This window comes from Pleurodeles waltl, chromosome 4_1, assembly GCF_031143425.1.
Source record: "Pleurodeles waltl isolate 20211129_DDA chromosome 4_1, aPleWal1.hap1.20221129, whole genome shotgun sequence".
In the NCBI taxonomy this organism is placed as follows: domain Eukaryota; kingdom Metazoa; phylum Chordata; class Amphibia; order Caudata; family Salamandridae; genus Pleurodeles; species Pleurodeles waltl.
Window position 1 is genome coordinate 362,998,673 of NC_090442.1, and position 18,111 is coordinate 363,016,783.

The 18,111-nt window shown below is 45.9% G+C and overlaps 1 protein-coding gene across 1 annotated transcript in view; it reads left to right on the plus strand.

The window, feature by feature from the left end:
- Window positions 1–3,671: 3,671 nt before the first annotated feature.
- Window positions 3,672–18,111, plus strand: part of PDE3A (phosphodiesterase 3A) — a 955,418-nt gene continuing 940,978 nt past the window's right edge. Inside the window, exon 1 of the mRNA XM_069228518.1 lies at window positions 3,672–4,158. Coding sequence (XP_069084619.1) covers window positions 3,838–4,158 — 321 coding nt within the window. The 5' untranslated portion in view covers window positions 3,672–3,837. The remainder of the gene's footprint in view (window positions 4,159–18,111) is intronic.

The window sequence follows — 18,111 nt, forward strand, 5'->3', positions numbered from 1 at the left end:
GGGAGATAAAACCTTACCTTGTTTCTCCCCTCTATATTTGTTTTTAATCATGACAGATAGATGTCTTAATAAAATACTTTTTACCTCTAGTCATTTTTAACAGCATCTTTTTCTATTTTCTGTTTACCAATCCTACATACTATATATATTGACCGGCCTATACTCTCTTTTTTTGAAAATAGATCTCCCGCAAAGAGCCCCCTGTGGGGCCCGTCAGGCATTGCAGTGCCGGCCTGACGTGGAGCATAGCCCTATGATGAAGCATGTCACCGGAAGGTGAGTGAGGGCTCCTGTTCCAATTAGTTAAATTACCAGGGACCATGGATATATAGGATTCCATTTCCTTGCGTGGAACTGTGTATATCTGTTTTTCAGTTAGCCATCCAAGGATATACATATTGGAAAAAGACAATTGGTCTACAAACAGTTTGAGGAACAAAAGATTGGCAGATTCAAAGCATGGAAGCCTTATTTACAGCATGTTTAATTTTATTGCAAATGATTTTCTTGAATGGCACTGTTCAGCAAACAACGCGCCTTGCCTAGCAAAAGTAAAAGAAATAAATGTGCCCCATAGTCTCTCAGTAGCTACATATTCACCCTGATGTATTTAAAACATCCAATAGTTATCGGATGTGTTAAAACTAAACTCTTAATTCCAACCTGTGTGTAAACAAGGGTTTATGCCTGGGTCAGAATTAACCGACCCAGTAAAAATCAGGCCCTACGAGTGCAGAAATGGTGGTCATTATTGCTAGATCTTTGTAATTTGGAGACGGATTTTATATTGATGGAGTTTAAGCATGGTCATGTGCATGAGATTTGGTTTCCAGTTATAGGCTGAATGCAAACTTCTTGCCCTGAATAATTTTCAGCAGTTTGGTCTGCCTAAGTTCTTAGAATACAGTAATGAAATGATAGCTTTTCTATTGATATTTATATATTTGGCATTTGGGATTACAAGAAATAAGTTGAAATTCTGCTGCAAAAAAAATTACTTTTTATGTATGTGATGAATTTTGCATTTCTCTGTATCATCTTTTCCAGAAAAAAAAGTGAAACATTATTGCTAAAAAGACACCACAACAACTAAAATCAGATAAGGGACACCAAACATATGAATTTTTAAAATTGTAACACAAAAGCACCCTATACTGCAGGCTTACAAGTCATACTTCATGGGTAACTTAAGCAATACAAAAATATCTTACACAGAAAAAAAGCACTTTTCTGTTTCTATGTGTCGATACTGTGTGTTTAATTGCAAGCCAGCAAGAGGAAACTGGTGCATCTGTTAGCAATATATTGTGTAATATATGGGTGGTACAAATTCACACTGCATGCCTCATATGACATTTAACTTCAACGCCACTGGTGCAATTACTGCTCCATTGACTTAGATGAAAGTTAAATAGACCAATTGGGTGAAACCTATTTTAACAGAACCATTTTAGGGCCAAAGGGCACACACTGAGGCGCTGAATTTCAGTTTTGCAGTGAACTCAGTCCTAATACCAGTGGAAATAGGGTCTAGATAAAGGTTAAAAAAAATAGGGGGACAACACACAAAGGTTGCAGAGGTTGATTTCCTCCACCTTGCCACAGATATGTTCGACAATATATACTCTTATAGGCCAACTCGTGGAAATAATTGGATAGCCTGTTTAACTTTAGCAATGGTTGTACGTTATAGTCGACATCCCAATCAATAGCGAAAGGTTTCTGTTTGGTCATTCAGACTAATATCCAAGTCAATTAAAATGTAGTAACGACTTCTATTTATGATCATCTCTATGCAAATCAGCATTAAATTATATGATTTAATGAACAGTTTTTCAAGCTTGCTCAAAGCAAAGAATGACATAGAAATGTGCACACAAGTGCCAATTATGTGCAATCTGTTCTCTCCTACTGATCTAGGTTTTTTACTCATGAAAGAGAACGTTCTATACAAGGTGACTTCAGAAACGTAAGCCATATTTCGCTGGTCATGTTATAGCGCTGAAGCTTCTTTTGTTGTAAAATTTCTTTCTGCGTTCCATGCATTGTTTTGTCAACCTTGCTGAAAAAAAGTAGAATTTTGTGTCCCAATGGGTTCTATCTACTCAAAGTGAAAAGAGGTGATGAATTTGAAGTACGTGAGCTGTTGAAATCCATACTGGGAATTATCGGTGAATCTGCAGTTAAAGGCAGTGTGTGGGCTGCAGGGCGTACTTGGAAACCTCCTGCTACACTGCATGAAACGTCACGCCTGAGGCTATCAGCTGCCCAGGCCTGGGAAGTGGGTTTGAGAGGGCGTGGCTTTCGGAACTCGTTTGAACTCCAGCAGAATCTCACTGGGCAGTCAGAACGCGGTGGGATCTTGGAGGTCCTGTTTGGTGTGGCTATTGTTGGAAAGAGTCTGTTCAGAAAGTCACGTCCTTCCCTAGAAGGATTAGAATGAGCTTTCAACTTCATTACAGACTGCAATTGAATGAATTAATTGGAGAGACTTGAATGCAAGAGTTCTCTCTATAGTGTAACATTTGTGATGTCGGTATTGCATTCACGTTCGTATATACAATTCTCAATTGGTGGTACATTATGCACCAATTTAGTGTGGTTCTGCTTTTCTGTTGGGTTTCTGTTTGGATATCAGGCCTGCTGAGCAGTTTGCCCGGATATACCTCAACTCACTAATGACTGGGAAGGGTAAGGGGGCGAGAAGGGAATGTCCAATTATTTGCCACTATTTTCACCAGTCCTTGCTTTTTCTTTGCCGTTATTACATGTCACTCTCCTTTCCATGTGCAAACTTACATTATGCCCCTTGGTGACAACACAAGATGGCATCTGGTCAGGTAGTCTTTTTATGAATCCTCCAGAGAGGAGGAGCTGTGGGTTTGGTCTAAATGAAAAATTGGCACGTGGATGCCCTTATAGGGTGGCGGATTTACATCAATTCTATAATGAGGAAGCTGGGAGTAGACGTGATAAAACTTGTATTAAATATATAAGAATTATAGAGGTGTTATAGTAAAATGAATGCCAATGAGGAAAGTTATGCCACCAAAAACATGAGACTGTGACAAAAAACAATTATTGTAAGAATATAGTATTATGCAACCGATAAAGCAAATATTAAGAGAAAAAATAAGGGCAAGGTGAAAAACGATAACTCTACAAACAATTGGAGCTATAGGTAAAAACAACAGCAACAAGAAAAAAAATCACTAGCTTGAACTAAAGCAACTTGGAGAAAATCAATAAGAAAAGTATACAACATTAGCTTAAAGGCAGTCAGTGATAGCAGTAATAATAAAGCAATAAAACTAGCTGCAACTTTACAAAAGAACTTGGAACTGCAATATGAGGGTAATACTATAAAAGCATCAAGGAAACAAATTAAGGGCATCAAAATTGAAAAATGACAAAGAGACAGTTTTAAGAGTTAACATTAGAAATTGGTCAAGGAACTCCAAAAAAGTGACAAAATAAAAAGAAAGTGAGGACATTAAAGAGGTCAGGTAAAGTACTGTGAGATGCACGGTTTGCATTTAGCCTAAATCCGTCGTTGTCTGGGCTGGGCTTGTTTCGACGTCTTTTTCCCAGAGCCGGCTGCCTTTTGGACAAACAGTTGTGCTTGTCGTGGCAGCGCTGCTCTCCAGCGCAGCGCTGCACGGGGCAGTGGTTTCTGGAGGCAGAGGAGTACAGAAGTGTGCACTGCCTTCCTTGCTGTGTTCAGGGGCAGCACCCGAAGGAGCCTGCGGGGGTCAGCGAGCCGAGCCGCCCGCCGCGGGGGTGGGGCTGCGCCGGGGGCCGCCCGGGACATGGCTGGTGCTGAGGCAGGGAGCCCCCATGCTCGCCGTCACTAGCGCTCTCAGGGCTGCCTCGCTCGTCTCGCTGGACAGGCTGCGGGTCGGCTGGAGGCGCTATCTAGCCTACCTGGTGGGCATCGTGGGGATCCTGCTGGCCAGGCACAGCGGCCGGCCGCAGCCCCCGCCGGGGGCGCCCCCAGAGCCCGCGGCCGCCCGATGCTCTGGACCTGGGGAGGAGGAGGAGACCTCGGTGCTCCGGAGAAGGAGGAGGTCCAGCTCCGTGATCTCCGCTGAGATGTCCGGCGGCGGCGGCACCAAGTCTCACCGGAGGACCTCGCTGCCCATCATCCCGCGGGAGCAGGTAAGAAACTTTTGGAGCCTTGGCATAACTTTCCGCAGCGCGCGCGCGCAGCCTCCCGGTGCGTCTCCAGCTCCCACAGTTTGACAGCCGGAGGCGCCGCCGGGGAGAGGCTGGCAGCCTCTGCCAGACAGATGTACTGCGCACTCCAGGAGCGTGCTAGGCGCTAGTTCCCCGGGGGAGGCTTCACCCTACGGCCCTGGTCCCCTCTCGGGAGGCGTGTATTTGACAGGGGCGCTAACTCCGTGAGACTGTTAACCGAGTGGCCTAGAGGTGTGACAATAGCAATATTGACTGGTCAGAAGTGTCAGCCCAGGGGTGTGTGACTAGACTACTAGTGCCTAGAAGACTCAGTTTCGCTGCGAGGCGACATGTGATAAGGGCACTACTGACTGGAATTTTAGGACTCGCATGCCTAGGGAGAGTGACAACAGCATTCGTGTCCAGAGATTGTCAGTGCCACTTAAGAGGGAGGTTTGACAGGCGCACTAGTGCCTGGAGTCTGTCGGCGTTGCTCTGAGGGGAGGTGCGACGACAAGGGCGCTAGTGTAGGAACACTGGCAGTCCCGCATCCCAGGGAAGTGTAACGAGAGCACTAGTGTCCGGATATTATCCCTCCAGGTGACCTACCCTCCTGCTAACCCTGGATGTGACAAGGGCACTATTGCCTGAGACGTCCTAGGGAAAGTGTGTCAAGGACAGCTGCTACTGATGGGTTACTGCCATCCCCCATCACAGCCAGGAGTGTGGCAAGAGGACATGCGACCGGAGACCGTCACTCCTGCTGCCGGTGAGGGTGTTGTAAGGGTAGTAGTGCCTCGAGACCGTCAGTGACGCTCCAGGGGGACTGTGACAATAACACTAGTGATCGGAGGTCGTCACTCCTGCTCTCACTGTCGGTGTTGTGTGACCAGGGCACTAGTGCTCCGAGACTGTAGGTATCTCCCCCGGGGAGGGGTGACAAGGGCAGTCACTGTTGCTCTGCACCGTCACTCTCGCTTCACAGTGTAGGTGTAACAAGAGACTTGGACCAGAAGACTACCAGTCACGCTCCCGGGGGAGAAGGTGGGACATGGGACCCGCGTGTTTCACTTCCAGAAACGTTGTATATCGAGCTCTACACAGGATCTGACAGCCCTGACATTTGCACGGCCCGGTTATTGTTTGCACGCATCGGGCGTGCATCGTCCGCCCTGCTCCTCGCTCTGTGCTCGTGATACACAGAACACGGAGCGGACGGCACTTGTGCTCTGCGTGGCTTGCACCCCCAGCCTGCCCCTGTAACTGCTCCTGGTCTGAATGTGTGACAGTGTTAGAGTTCTGGTTAGGAGGGTCTGATGGGGGTACATAACATGTATACTATACTGAGGACACCTCGGCGTACATTGAGAAAGATTTTGTGGAAGCAGCCGCTGTGTGTTTATAGCTTTGCCAGCTAAAAATCCTGAACCGGGGCTGTCTGTGTGCAGCGGGGCAGCCGCCGGGGACAGGATCTCATGGCAGAGCCCACAAACTACTTTTGTTGTTTTGTTCCAACGAAGCTCTCGCGTACCGCATTTCTTTGCCAGACTTTAATTTGGTCACAGTAACTCTGTGAGAGCTGGCGCCCACCTGGAATTTGTGCTGCAGCGCAGGGCCCCGGACACCAGGAGACCGTGGCGCCCACCTGAAGTTTGTGCTGCCCCTCGGTGCTCCGGGCACCAGGACTCTGGCGCCCACCTGAAGTCTTGTTCTGCCCTTCAGTACCCCCGGCACCAGGAACCTTTCGCCCACCTGAAGTTTATGATGCCCCTTGAGTGTGTGCTGCTGTGCTTCACTCACAGAGGATGTCCTTTTCACAGTCCGTCTCGTGGCCACAGACTTTGCTTTCTGTGTGCCCCAGAGGCGGGAGAGTTCTCCCTGCATCTCAGCAGGGTGCAGCCCGGAGGGTTGGGGGCGCTTACAGCACGTGCCCCTGAAGCTTCGGCTCGGACTGGACCTCTCGCTCCATCCCAAATACACCTGCGCTGCCTTTTAATCACCGTAGACACTCAGGGGTGCAACCCACAGACCCAAAGAAAGTAACACGCGGTGAACTGTGCGTCGCCAGGGGTAGTATTTCTAACCGCTATATAAATCAATTTCAAATTTTAAAAAAGGCCTGCAGTCCCCGTGTCCAACATTTCTGTTAAAAGTAGTGATGGTTTTGGATATCATGCAAATAATGACCGACACCTTACATGGCAGACAGACACACTGTATGATACATTTTAAAAACACACACACACACGAATCTGCTATGTATCAAATGCAATTGTAGACCTAAGAATGCATTTCCTTCCTGCTTGAGTAGATTTGGGGTTATCGCATAACTTTCCGTGTGATCTGAGACACACTATTTCCAGTCCCGGATTTCGTGTTTATTTGTCAGCAACAGATCACTTCAGCGAAGTCAACAAGTGCATTATGGGTGTTGCAGTTTTAGCCTGTTGCATCGAACTGGCACAGTTAAAAACATTGATTTGTAACAGTTAAAACATGGGGCTCGACGCTTTGTGCACATTACAAATGACCCCGTGCAGAGTTCATTTCAGTTGCGGGTATGCAACATTGTTGTCATGCATAAGTAAACAAGTATCCCAAAACTAAGCTGTCCTTCCTGCTAATTCTTTGCTGAGTGATTAAACATCTCGTTATGGGGTGGCTTGCAGCTCTGATGGATTCATTTTGACACAGTGCACACTTGTATGTCGTTTCAGTGACATATCTAGCGGAACATGTTATCAAAATTATTTTTTACAGCAAATGCCCCTATTTATTTAACATTTTCATTTGATTAAGTAAATATTACCACGAGAGCCATGAAAAACAGAAAGCTGACTCAGATGTGAGCCTCTAGTGTGGGAAAGTTTCCACTGTCTGATCCGGGGGTGGGAAGGAATGTGCTCCGCTTATAAATATCCCAGAAATGCACCAAAGTGTGTTATTTACATTAGCTCACTCTGGTCGCACGGTTCCCTCGCGCTGCGCCCGTTGGACAGCGGGCACGTTGACACGTGTTTTCTTCAGCATGACACATGGCCTCACCTCAACCCAGTGGGTGCCTAGGTACCTCCAGCCTCTTATCTAGTGCAGGTTGTGCCTCGACAGCCCGGGCTATCTTAGCCAGATACAACTTTTGTTTGTAGCCCCCTTTTTGCAGTTTTATATAGCACAAACTGGACCCTAGGGTATTGTAGCGTGTACACGAACTTCAGTTACGTTGCACAAGGCAGCGGGGAGGTGACTTGATTGGTCCAGAATCACACGATGTTGGGCCAACAACTAGACTTGTACCTGGTTCCATATTTTCAAAGTCGGCAGCTCTGGACGTTCCGCCAAATCCCCTCGCCTGAGACCTGAATTCAGAATTTATATTATACACAGAGCCCGACAGCAGCTCACTAACTTTAAGGGACTTTGTACACGCGTTACGTCCTTTGTTGGGATGTTTCAACTTTTCACAAACTGCTTGGTCGCAGACTGAGAGCACAGGTTTGTGGGCCTCTTGAGGCTTCTTTACACCTCCCCTCTTCCCCCCCCCCCCCCCCCCCCCCACACACACACACACAGTATCTATAAGTTGTAACAAGATATCACCTCCTCCGTCTGGTAAAGTGCAGCGCGGCTCACGCGGGTCCCCAGACCTGTCGCCTGTTCTACTTTTTTAAAACTCTCGGCTACTAGAGCGAAAACGAGGAGATAAACCGCCCCCATTTATTCAATGGCCACTCATTGTATTCTTCGCGTCAGCAAGAAATCTGAATATGTTAAGCACCAACGTGACCTTGAGGAGGGTAAATAGTTTGTGTGTCGAGCTTGCCTTCTTGCACGCTCAGACTCCCACAGCAGATAGCTGTTTAAATATTGCTCTCCCTCCCTCCAGTTCACCTACAAGCCACAAGGAGCCACGTATGTCGCAGATTTCGTTCTGTCCGCAAACACAGCCCTTGCTGGTGTTCAAATTCAACATTTCTAATGAGCGCTCGTGTTTTTTCTTTCATGTTTTTAGGTTGGCATTGTGTGCGTTTGGTGTGTGTTGATAAGCGATGATGTTTGTCCTGCATGCCAAAGGAAAAATAAAATCGCCCCGCGCCCCTAAAGCTATGCATTTACAATATTTCTCTGCTGCAATGAGAGCTGGCCTTGAACTATCTGAAATGTAGGTGTTACCACGCCCCGCCTGGGCGCTCGGAAAAGGCCTTTATTAGTAAAGGTGCCTTCTCGGGAAAAACGGAGAAACTGCCTTTTCTAATGAGTTTGTCATGTTTTATATTTCTGTATTTTCAATACAAAGCCTCGTAGCATGGAGTCATTATTACTCTCTTCCCTCTATCTCTCTTCCCCACTCACTCTTCACATCCCACCTTATCGCCTTCATCTGTTCTTTTCTCTCTCTACATTTCTTTCTGCCCATTTTCCCCTTTTGTTTGAATCTCTGTCCCTGTCCACCCTCTCGCTGTTCACTCTGCTTTTCAGCTCTCTCGGCCTCCTAGATGTCTCGCCCCCTCCCCTTCTCGCGCTCTCTCTCGGCTAAGAGGAAAACGAAATCCTGTGTTCAGCAGGAATTCGGTTCCCCGTGGATTTCCAGAGGCCATGGGTAAATGTTTCTCTTCCAAACAGCTTTCAAATGATGTGAACATCTAGACCGTGCACGTCCTGTATCAATAACAACTTGCAAAGAAGGCGCTTTCTGCTGCCCAGAGACTGAGTACGTTGTGTGTGAGCGCTAATTACACAAAGCGCACAATGGAGGGTTCTGAGTTTTTTCTATCGAATAGGGCGGAGTGTGCGTCTAAGAAGTGTGTGTTTAAGGGACCACTAGTATTTAAGGACCCAGATTGCACCGAATCAGGTTTGACAGATTGTTCTAAAGCTAGAGCTTTGCAGGCTTTATCAAATCACTTCAGAGAAAGCAGATCACTTTCTGTGCAGATCATCTAAACCAACTCTGGTGAATGCCCTTAAAGTAGTGAGCTGTTGTGTGAAGACATCTTAAACCCTGATAACTGCCTTTAAAGCAGCGAGCCCTTGTGTTAACACATCTTATACATTGCTGACTGCTCGTGAAGTAGTGAGCTGTTGTGTGAACACAGCTTAGGCCCCACTGACTGCTCTTGAAGTGGTGTGCACAGCTTAAACCCCGGTGGCTGCGCTTAAAGTAGTGAGCTGTTGTGTGAAGACAACTTACCCTGGTGACTGCTTGTGAAGTAGTGTGCTCTTGTGTGAACACAGCTTAAACCCTGGTGGCTGCTTGAAGTAGTGAGTTGTTGTGTAAACACATGTTAAGTCCCGCTAGCTGCTCGTGAAGTAGTGTGCTCTTGTATAAACTGCGCTTAAAGTAGTGTGCTCATGTGTGAATACAGCTCAATGCTGCTTACTGCTCGTGGAGTAGTGTGCTGTTGTGTAAACACAGCTTAAACCCTGGTGGCTGCTTGAAGTAGTGAGCTGTTGTGTCAACACTGCTCCAATCCTGCCGACTGCTCGTGAAGTAATGTACTCTTTCTTGTGTGAACACAGCTTAAACCCTGTTGACTGCTGGAGGAGTACTGTGCTCTTGTGGGAGCACAGCACCAATCCTCCTGACTGCTCGTGATGTAGTGTGCTCTTGTGTGAGCACAGCTTAGACACTGGTGGCTTCTCGTGAAGTAGTGTGCTCTTGTGTGAATACAGCTTGAACCCTGGTGGCTGCGCTTGAAGTAGTGTCCTGTTGCCTAAGGCACACACTGCTGTTTGTTGTGATAACACCGCGCAGCGCCAGTGTAACCTATATTTACCACGGCGAGCAACAGTTCAGTGAAAAGCTCCTGCTGGAACTGCAGGTCCTTCCTCACTTTTGTTTGTTTTTCATTTCCATAGCTGGCCCCGTATTCAGTGCCGGATTGGGTGGACAGTGACTATTTTACCCTGGATAACAGGCTAGTTATGATGAATAAAATCCTGGCATACTAATGGTTTGTGTTAGATTAGTCTAAAAGTAAGGCGAGCTTGGACCAGGTGAGGAGCCCTGTGGTGTGGTATGTGGGTGAGGGGCCCTGTGGTCTGGTATGTGTAGGGGGTGAGGACCCCTGCGGCGTGGTGTGTGTATATGGGGGTGAGGACCCCTGCGGTGTGGTGTGTGTATATGGGTGTGAGGAGCCCTGGGGTGTGGTATGTTTATGGGGGTGAGGAGCCCTGGGGTGTGGTATGTGTATGGGGGTGAGGAGCCCTGGGGTGTGGTATGTTTATGGGTTGAGGAGCCCTGGGGTGTGGTATGTGTAGGGGGGTGAGGAGCCCTGTGGTGTGGTATGTGTAGGGGTGTGAGGACCCCTGCGGTGTGTATATGGGGGTGAAGAGCCCTGGGTTGTGGTATGTGTATGGGTGTGAGGAGCCCTGGGGTGTGGTATGTGTATGGGTGTGAGGAGCCCTGGGGTGTGGTATGTGTATGGGTGTGAGGAGCCCTGTGTTGTGGTATGTGTAGGGGTGAGGAGCCCTGTGGTGTGGTATGTGTATGGGTGTGAGGAGCCCTGTGGTGTGTGTATGGGGGTGAGGAGCCCTGTGGTGTGGTGTGTGTATGAGGAGCCACGTTGTGTGGTATGTGTATGGGGTGAGGAGCCCTGTGGTGTGGTATGTGTATGGGTGTGTGTGCACCAAAGGACTCTCCTGTCCAGTGCCGGTCCGATACATAGTGTTCTCTGGACACATGCACTTAGGGCTGTGGCTCTGCATCGGGCAGTTAAGGGAACATTCATTGCTGGAATCCGTCTTGAACTACGACCTAGTGTCTTTGGAAGTTGCGATGCCTGTAGGTTGTGTTTGCAGTGCCTGGCTGGTAGCGGTTCACGGCAGCACGTTGGTTGGGAGTCACTTTGGCCTTTCTCATGATAGCACATGTGACACCAGTCAGAGTATTAGTTATATCTAATGCACATATCATCTGCTCCTTCTTAGTGGTCAGTTCAGTTGACACTCGGTATTTTTGCTCCTTGCTTCATCAACAATCCCTTTGGTTGACTGAGCTTGTGCTGCGCTAACCAAGAGGCTCCCGATGATGGGTTTTACTTTCATGTTGACTTGTCCGGTGTGCCACAACATGTCGAAGAATGTCGCAGTGTTGTAAATCGTTTTGTATAGCTAGATCTACTTGTGATTAGCCAGACTGCTTCGAGTGGGACACGGCAAAGCCATTTTTTTAAAGAGGGAGATTAGTATGTTATGTGTCAAGGTGGCGGGTGCATTTCTTCAAAGAGGCACGAAAATCAAAAACAGTCAAGAAAATAAACACAAGGATGCAAAAAACAGTGAAAGCATCAATTTGAGAGAAAATAAATGCATTATTTAATTCACGCCACATTGGACCTAGGCATTTCTACTATAACTGCCACATCTTCCACAACATCTGGTATGATCACACATCTGCTTCACCACACACCACAGCTGCACCGTACCAGAAATGAGCCCTTATGTCTTAAGGTTTTAGTACACCACTCGTGCCTGTGTCTAGCTTATCATACGAGACCACACTACAAACATGATCTACCATTGCAAACCACGATAGTCCACTATAACAAACTTTAACCAAATCTTCATCATAACACGGAACGTCCCCTTGCAACACAACACACAGTTACGTCTCCCGTAGCATACATGTACTTTCTACAATTCCACAAATTATCATGTATCTAAAAAAAGGTACATCTCCTCTCCCACAAATATAAAGAGAGGGGTCGTAAGGTGCAACACATTTCGACTACACCACACACAAACATGTCTCCCATAACATAGACAATGTTCTTTTTACTGTAACACATATGGTCACCTTTTTTAACATAGATTATTTTAAGCCTGCGGTTTTGGAATTTTAGGCAGTGCAAATAACTGGTTTGACTGGTAGCCTCAGTGTCACCTTTATAGATCAGAGAACTGTGTTGTCTTTGCCAGGATTCAAACTCATGTCCTGCAAGTCACATCAGATGTCAGCAGCGAGTGCTTAACATACAAAGTCATGCTTATTTCTTTTAGGTGTCTAAAATGTGTATCTTCTTTGTACTATACCATACATCTTAATAAATATGCAGTATTTTATATATATCATTCTAGGTGGGAAGAGATGAATTGAAAGGACAGCGGGTGGGTTTGAGAAACTAATGTGAGTTTCATGGCAGTGTAAGAACAAGACAGCAAGTAGGTAACCTTCATGGTAGGTGAAAGAATATAGTCTGGGGGTGATGGGGATGCTAGCAGTTATGCTGTGGGCATTTGTTGATATTGGTGGGGAGGAAGAATAAGAGTGGTCTAGACCCCACCAAGTAGCTGAGGTGGGGCGTTTAATCCAGTTGCAAAGGCAGGAAAGGTGCTGAAGTTGGTACAGAGGTAAGATCTGGAGTGTGTTGGCAGGTAAGATATATTCAGGGAGAAGGTGGCAATGGAGTGGAAGAAGGGAGATACGAGATCTGGCAAGGTTCTTGCATTAAGAGGAGGGGCAATGTAGGTGAGGACAGAAAGAATGACAAAAAAGGGGAAATTGTTTGGCCAGAATGAGGAGATACTTGCAGTGGACTGCAGGTGTTATCTGTTTATTATTGTAGCTTAAGATTTCATTATGGGACAAGTGTGGTGCATCTTAAAACATGTCACTGTTCAAAGATAAGGAAAGATGTGGGACTCATTTTGTGATTCTTGCAAGCCAATGAAGGATTTGTGCGTGTATGTGATAACCAGCTTGGAAATATAGTATGTACATATGTCATTTCTGATTTTAGGGAATTTCTCAGAGAAATATTATACACATCCAAGGATTCGTTCTGTTGAGTAATGGTCTGCAGTTGAGAATGAGTCTGTGGAGGAATTTCTTACCACTTTGAAGAGCTCGTTTAGTATGTTGTTGGCATAGTAGGTTTGTCTTTGAAATAAGTCACTTTGGAAGAAAGTGTGCCTCTTTCTCTCGTGCATTTCTTCCACACATTTATGATTAGTCAGGTTGTTTTGAGTGGTCTTAGGTCTTTCAGATTTGGATGTCTTTTGGCCTCCTTGTTTGGAGGGTCATGTCTTTGTATGGTGTTACCACAAGGAAATAGCAACTAATGCTGGATGGACTTTGGGGTTTCGTACTCGGATGCTTCTGGAGGAGAGATGAGTAGTGTTTAATTTGAAAGAAAAAAAGTAATTACCAGGGTCCTTCTAAGGAGGTCACTGCAGCCTGCACCACCCATTGCCCTTGCCAGTGCTACCAATGACCGCATCAACACCACTACAAACCATCACACTTGTACAAGTGTGATAAATCAGACTATTCCAGCTCATCCAAAGCCATAAGGATGACTTTGGTAGCAGCAGGTATTAGGCATTTTTATTATATATTGAATTATAAAAGAAATGTTGTGGGGGGCTTCATACACACCTTTGATAATAAAGTGCTGGCATTGAGCACTGCAAACCACTGGCTCAAATTAAGCACTGGCTGAAAAAAGTTTCTCGCTGAGGGCCTTGTCTTTCCTGGGCACTTTTGAGATGCGGATTGGTTGAAGAAGCTGATAATCTGTTTTCCTTAGGGTTTGTAGAGCATGCGCCTTCCTACTTACACACAAGACTTCAGGATGGCAACTTAGGAGAGTAGCAGCTGGGGTTAAAGTGGTGGCATTGGTGGTGGTGCTATTGATACATGTAGAAGGATCTGTTCTAGACTGCATCATCGGCGTGCCGTTGTTGAATTCGCTTATAACTTGTCCTTAGTTTTTGCTGTTCCTGACCTAGAATGTGAGCAACTGTCCAAATGATGTATTGCTGAATATCACAAAAGCTGATTTGTATTCAGTGCGCCTTCATCTAGGGAGCACAGGTGGTCTGTCAGAAGGTTTCAAGCTAGTTTCTAAGCAGGGAGAGAATTTGTGTTGCTTACTTAGGTACATGCATTTAAAAAAATGGCCATCAATTTTATCTCCTGGGAATTCTAATATTCTGAAATGCACAATTCCATTTTCCACCCGTGTGGGTGCAAGAACTGAAATATATTACGACAACAAATAATTCATTTTTTAATTCAAAGGCACGTCTTGGATTTCTGTCCCACTGAAAATAAATCTAGTATTTTCCTTTTTTGATGCAGCCATCCCTGTATTTGCACGTTCAGTTTTAATACTTCTTGTAAACTTTCTCAGGGGGGCTGCATAGCTTCTCGCAATGACACAAAGTCCTAGACAGCCCATTTTGATGTCCACCTTTCATATCCATTCAAATGGATACTTTTCTCGAATCCCTACTCACTGTCACTTTAAGGCTTCAACTGAAGCAGCAGTATATGTCGTTCTTACTCGGGTGACACCAAACCAGCCTTGCCTCTGTGTTAATCACTATTTAGGAATAAAGTGTATTTGTTATCAATACCCCTGATGTAAGAATGTAGCTACTTCAACATCTTTAGTAAACAAGGCACGCCCCTGGCAGCTACAAATAGGGAGTTACTATTTACACTGAAGTGTTTTGACACCATCACTGTGGCGTGAGCCTTCTGGGCCACTGATTGTCGCATTGGTATGGTTACGTCTTCCTTCCAGTGTACGGTACATAAAGCGAATATCAGGTTTTTAGGTATTTATCATGGGTGTTTGCGAGGAGGTTTAAAATATCCAGAGAGAAGAATGCAATGTAATTTCAACTTTTTTAATTTAACAAAAACACGAAAATGGTAGTTAACTGGAATGCTGCTGCAGATGACATAAACACAGTCAGACCTATGCGTCAGATGTTTCCTGAAACACGTCTTGCTGCTCATGAGAAGCACCAAAAGTGGGCACGGCATCTACTACATGTTCTATGCAGGGGCCTGAGATACTTTGTAATGTACTTTACATTAACAAAAACAGTAACGTAGACCTTGCTTGGCATACTCCAAAACCCTGGCATTGGCAAATATTTATCCATCCTGGCCTTAAGAGAACGGGTTGGCAGAGCTACTACAGTACACGATATGTATGTTCACTTGCACTGGTATCTATCTTCTCGGTCTGCCAGGCTTCCTCTTGGACCCAGATGAGAGAGGGAACAATGAGCACCCACCATTGACAGTAATGGGCATCATCATTTTTGCCAGGCAGCAGTACATCAGTGCCTCTGACAGCAACATGCATCAATCACCCAGGCAGTAAACATGCATTGGTCCTATGCAGTAAACATACATCGACGGCCTCAATGAGTATCAAGCATTAATGAATCCACACCGTGACCATCTTTAAATGATCCACAACGGACTGGGTCACCTCCTTTCAGTTCCGAAGCTGGAGTCACCTTCCTTGGAGTGGGAAACAGTGGAGAGGTGTACCTTGCTGCCTCCCTGTTCTCAGAACCCACCCACCTTTTCTCTTCGTGACCCCGATAATCCCTCCTCTCGCCACCAAGGAAACCCTGTGCCCCCTCAGTTGCCCACCAGACCCCACTTAGCTACTCGCTCACCTGTCCTGGTGAACAGTGGCTAACCTGGCTGCCAGGGCAGCCTGTCGAGGCTCTGATCTCTCTTTGACCTTCGATAATAAATCAATCAAACCATTTGTAAAGTGCATTGCTACCTTAGTAGTAATTCCCAGTGCTTCAGGTGCAGGGCGGAACAGCGAGGATCTGCCGGGGGTCGTGATAAGCCCCAGTCACTCAAGAGCCCTGGGCTAGGTTGAAAGATGTGCTCTTAAGTGTTTTAAGGGAATCTGAAAATATAAGGTCACAAAATAGAATGCCTTCCCTCTCGTTGGCACTTGCAAAGATGGTAACCCTGCCAAGACACACCGTAATTTCCTATCTGTCAGTCACAGCTTGATTGGCAGGTTCCCGCGGACGCTCATCTTTAGGAGATGAACCCTATACTGGGAATGCGACTGAAGATTTGATAGCCTCTATCATTGTAATTTTTAATGTTTCATCTTGTAAATTTGTGTGATAATATTAATTTTTGGAGGAATATTGAGATCTTTTATTCGTGTGAACATATTTCATGTGGCAAACGAATTCGCAGTAATTCTTGATTTTGGGACAGTGGGCAGACAAAAGAAAAATTCTGCTTACTGATTTTATGTGGTATGCTATTTTTCTTGCTGTTCTGTTTTAGATAAACGAAGCATCCTTAAAAGAACATTTCTCTAAATGTATTGCTTATCTGGGACTACAGCCATACAATAAATGGCCTTCCACTCTTGTACAGGGGAGGAGCACATGGGACAAATGCGCACGGAACATTGCCAGCCGTCTGCCTCGATCATGAGGTGGGCACTGGAAGAGGGCCGGGCAGCTGACATTGGGCTCACGCTCTCCAAGTGCAAGGTAGTGCCTCGTATGTGCTGAGAAACGCTGCGAGTGGAGAGTGCAGGTGGGAAACGGCACCTCATCTACACCATAGCAGTGCTCAAGACTATCTTTGAAGAGCACAACAGTCCACCTGAGAGAGCACCATAATGTCTCTTTTGTGCCCCAGCAACTCCAGTGCACCACTGAATTCCATGAGTGCACCACAACCCTTAGTGCACCACGGCGTAACCTAGTACCCCACAGCGTTTTTAGATTACACATGCATCACATCCACGGGTGCACGTCAGCATCTATTTAGTGTAGCATAGCATCTCCAGAGGGCTCTGCAGTGCCAGCGAGTGCTGTTTGCAATCAGGTCATGCTTATGCTTTTATGGATGCCACAAATACAGGCATGCAAGGCCAGAACTTGGACCGGTTGAACTATTCATGTTAGGAGGTGGGAAACGTGAGTGCTCTGACAAGATGGGTTTTCTGTGTCTGTGGAAAGCTTCCTTTTCATTCAACTGATACACAGGCTTTTGTGACTATGGGGAGTGGTGCCAGTTCACTGATAAGCTCTAAAGGGTGCACATAGAATCTATCTGTATTTTACACAGAATTACCAATATATGCAATAATTTGTGGAATGTAGGCAGTGATCTATCTACCTGTGGGAAATTTACCCTTTCTAAACGGTCATCCCAGATTTTTGCCTTATGTTGCTGATGAACCCGTTTATGGTTGCCAATATACTCTGTGCACTTTAGCCCTGCTAGCCAGCAGTAAAGTGCCTCTGTTATCCCTTTCAAACATGGTAAAATGAGTATACGCATGATTGACACCTTTAATTCACTAATAAGCCCCTAATGTATGGTACCCAGGATCTGTAAAATGCTGCAGCACTTGTTGTGCTGCCCACCAAAGTAGAACTGAAAACATGTCTCAGTCCTCCTATTGCAGTTTAAAACTGCAATTTCAACCTGGCAAAAAAACTTTTGGCAGGCTTAAACCTTCTTTTTTAATACTGTGTTACCCCTAAAGTAGGCCTTGAAAGCCCATGGGGCAGGGTGCCTTGTATTTAAAAAGTAGGGCATGTATATTTGATGTTTTACATGTCCTGGCAGAGAAAAAAACACAGTGGCATTTCACTGGGGCAAGACTGGCCTCCCACAGACTAACACTGGTTTTCTGTATTACATTTAATAAGGATTATATTCAGTTTGGGAGCGGTTAGAGAAAGATTTCACAGACTCATTTTAATAGTAATTTATAACACAGTGTAATGGTAACATCAGATTTTATACTATGTTGGAACTAGCAGTTTTAGAAAGCTGTAATTGTAGTGCCTAAACCTGAAAGGCTTTACTGCCAGTCTTCAGTGCCGCCTGCCTCCTATTGGCTCCCCTGTGTATTGCTCCCAGACAGTGAACAGAGGGTCTTAGGTCTGTGGTGGTATTTTCTTCCTCGTGCAGAATAGCCTGGGGACTGTACCTGTCACAGGCAGATGCAGCACACAGAGGTCTGTCCTCTGTTTTGCCCAGTTTCAGTCAACCTTCAATCACAGTGGGCCGCTTTTTGACGTTAGAGTGACTGATCTGCCGGAGGTTTACACACAACAGTTGGGGCACACTACAAAGGGGTGAGACCAGGATGCCAAAACAGCTCTTGTATATTCGCTTTATAACTGCCA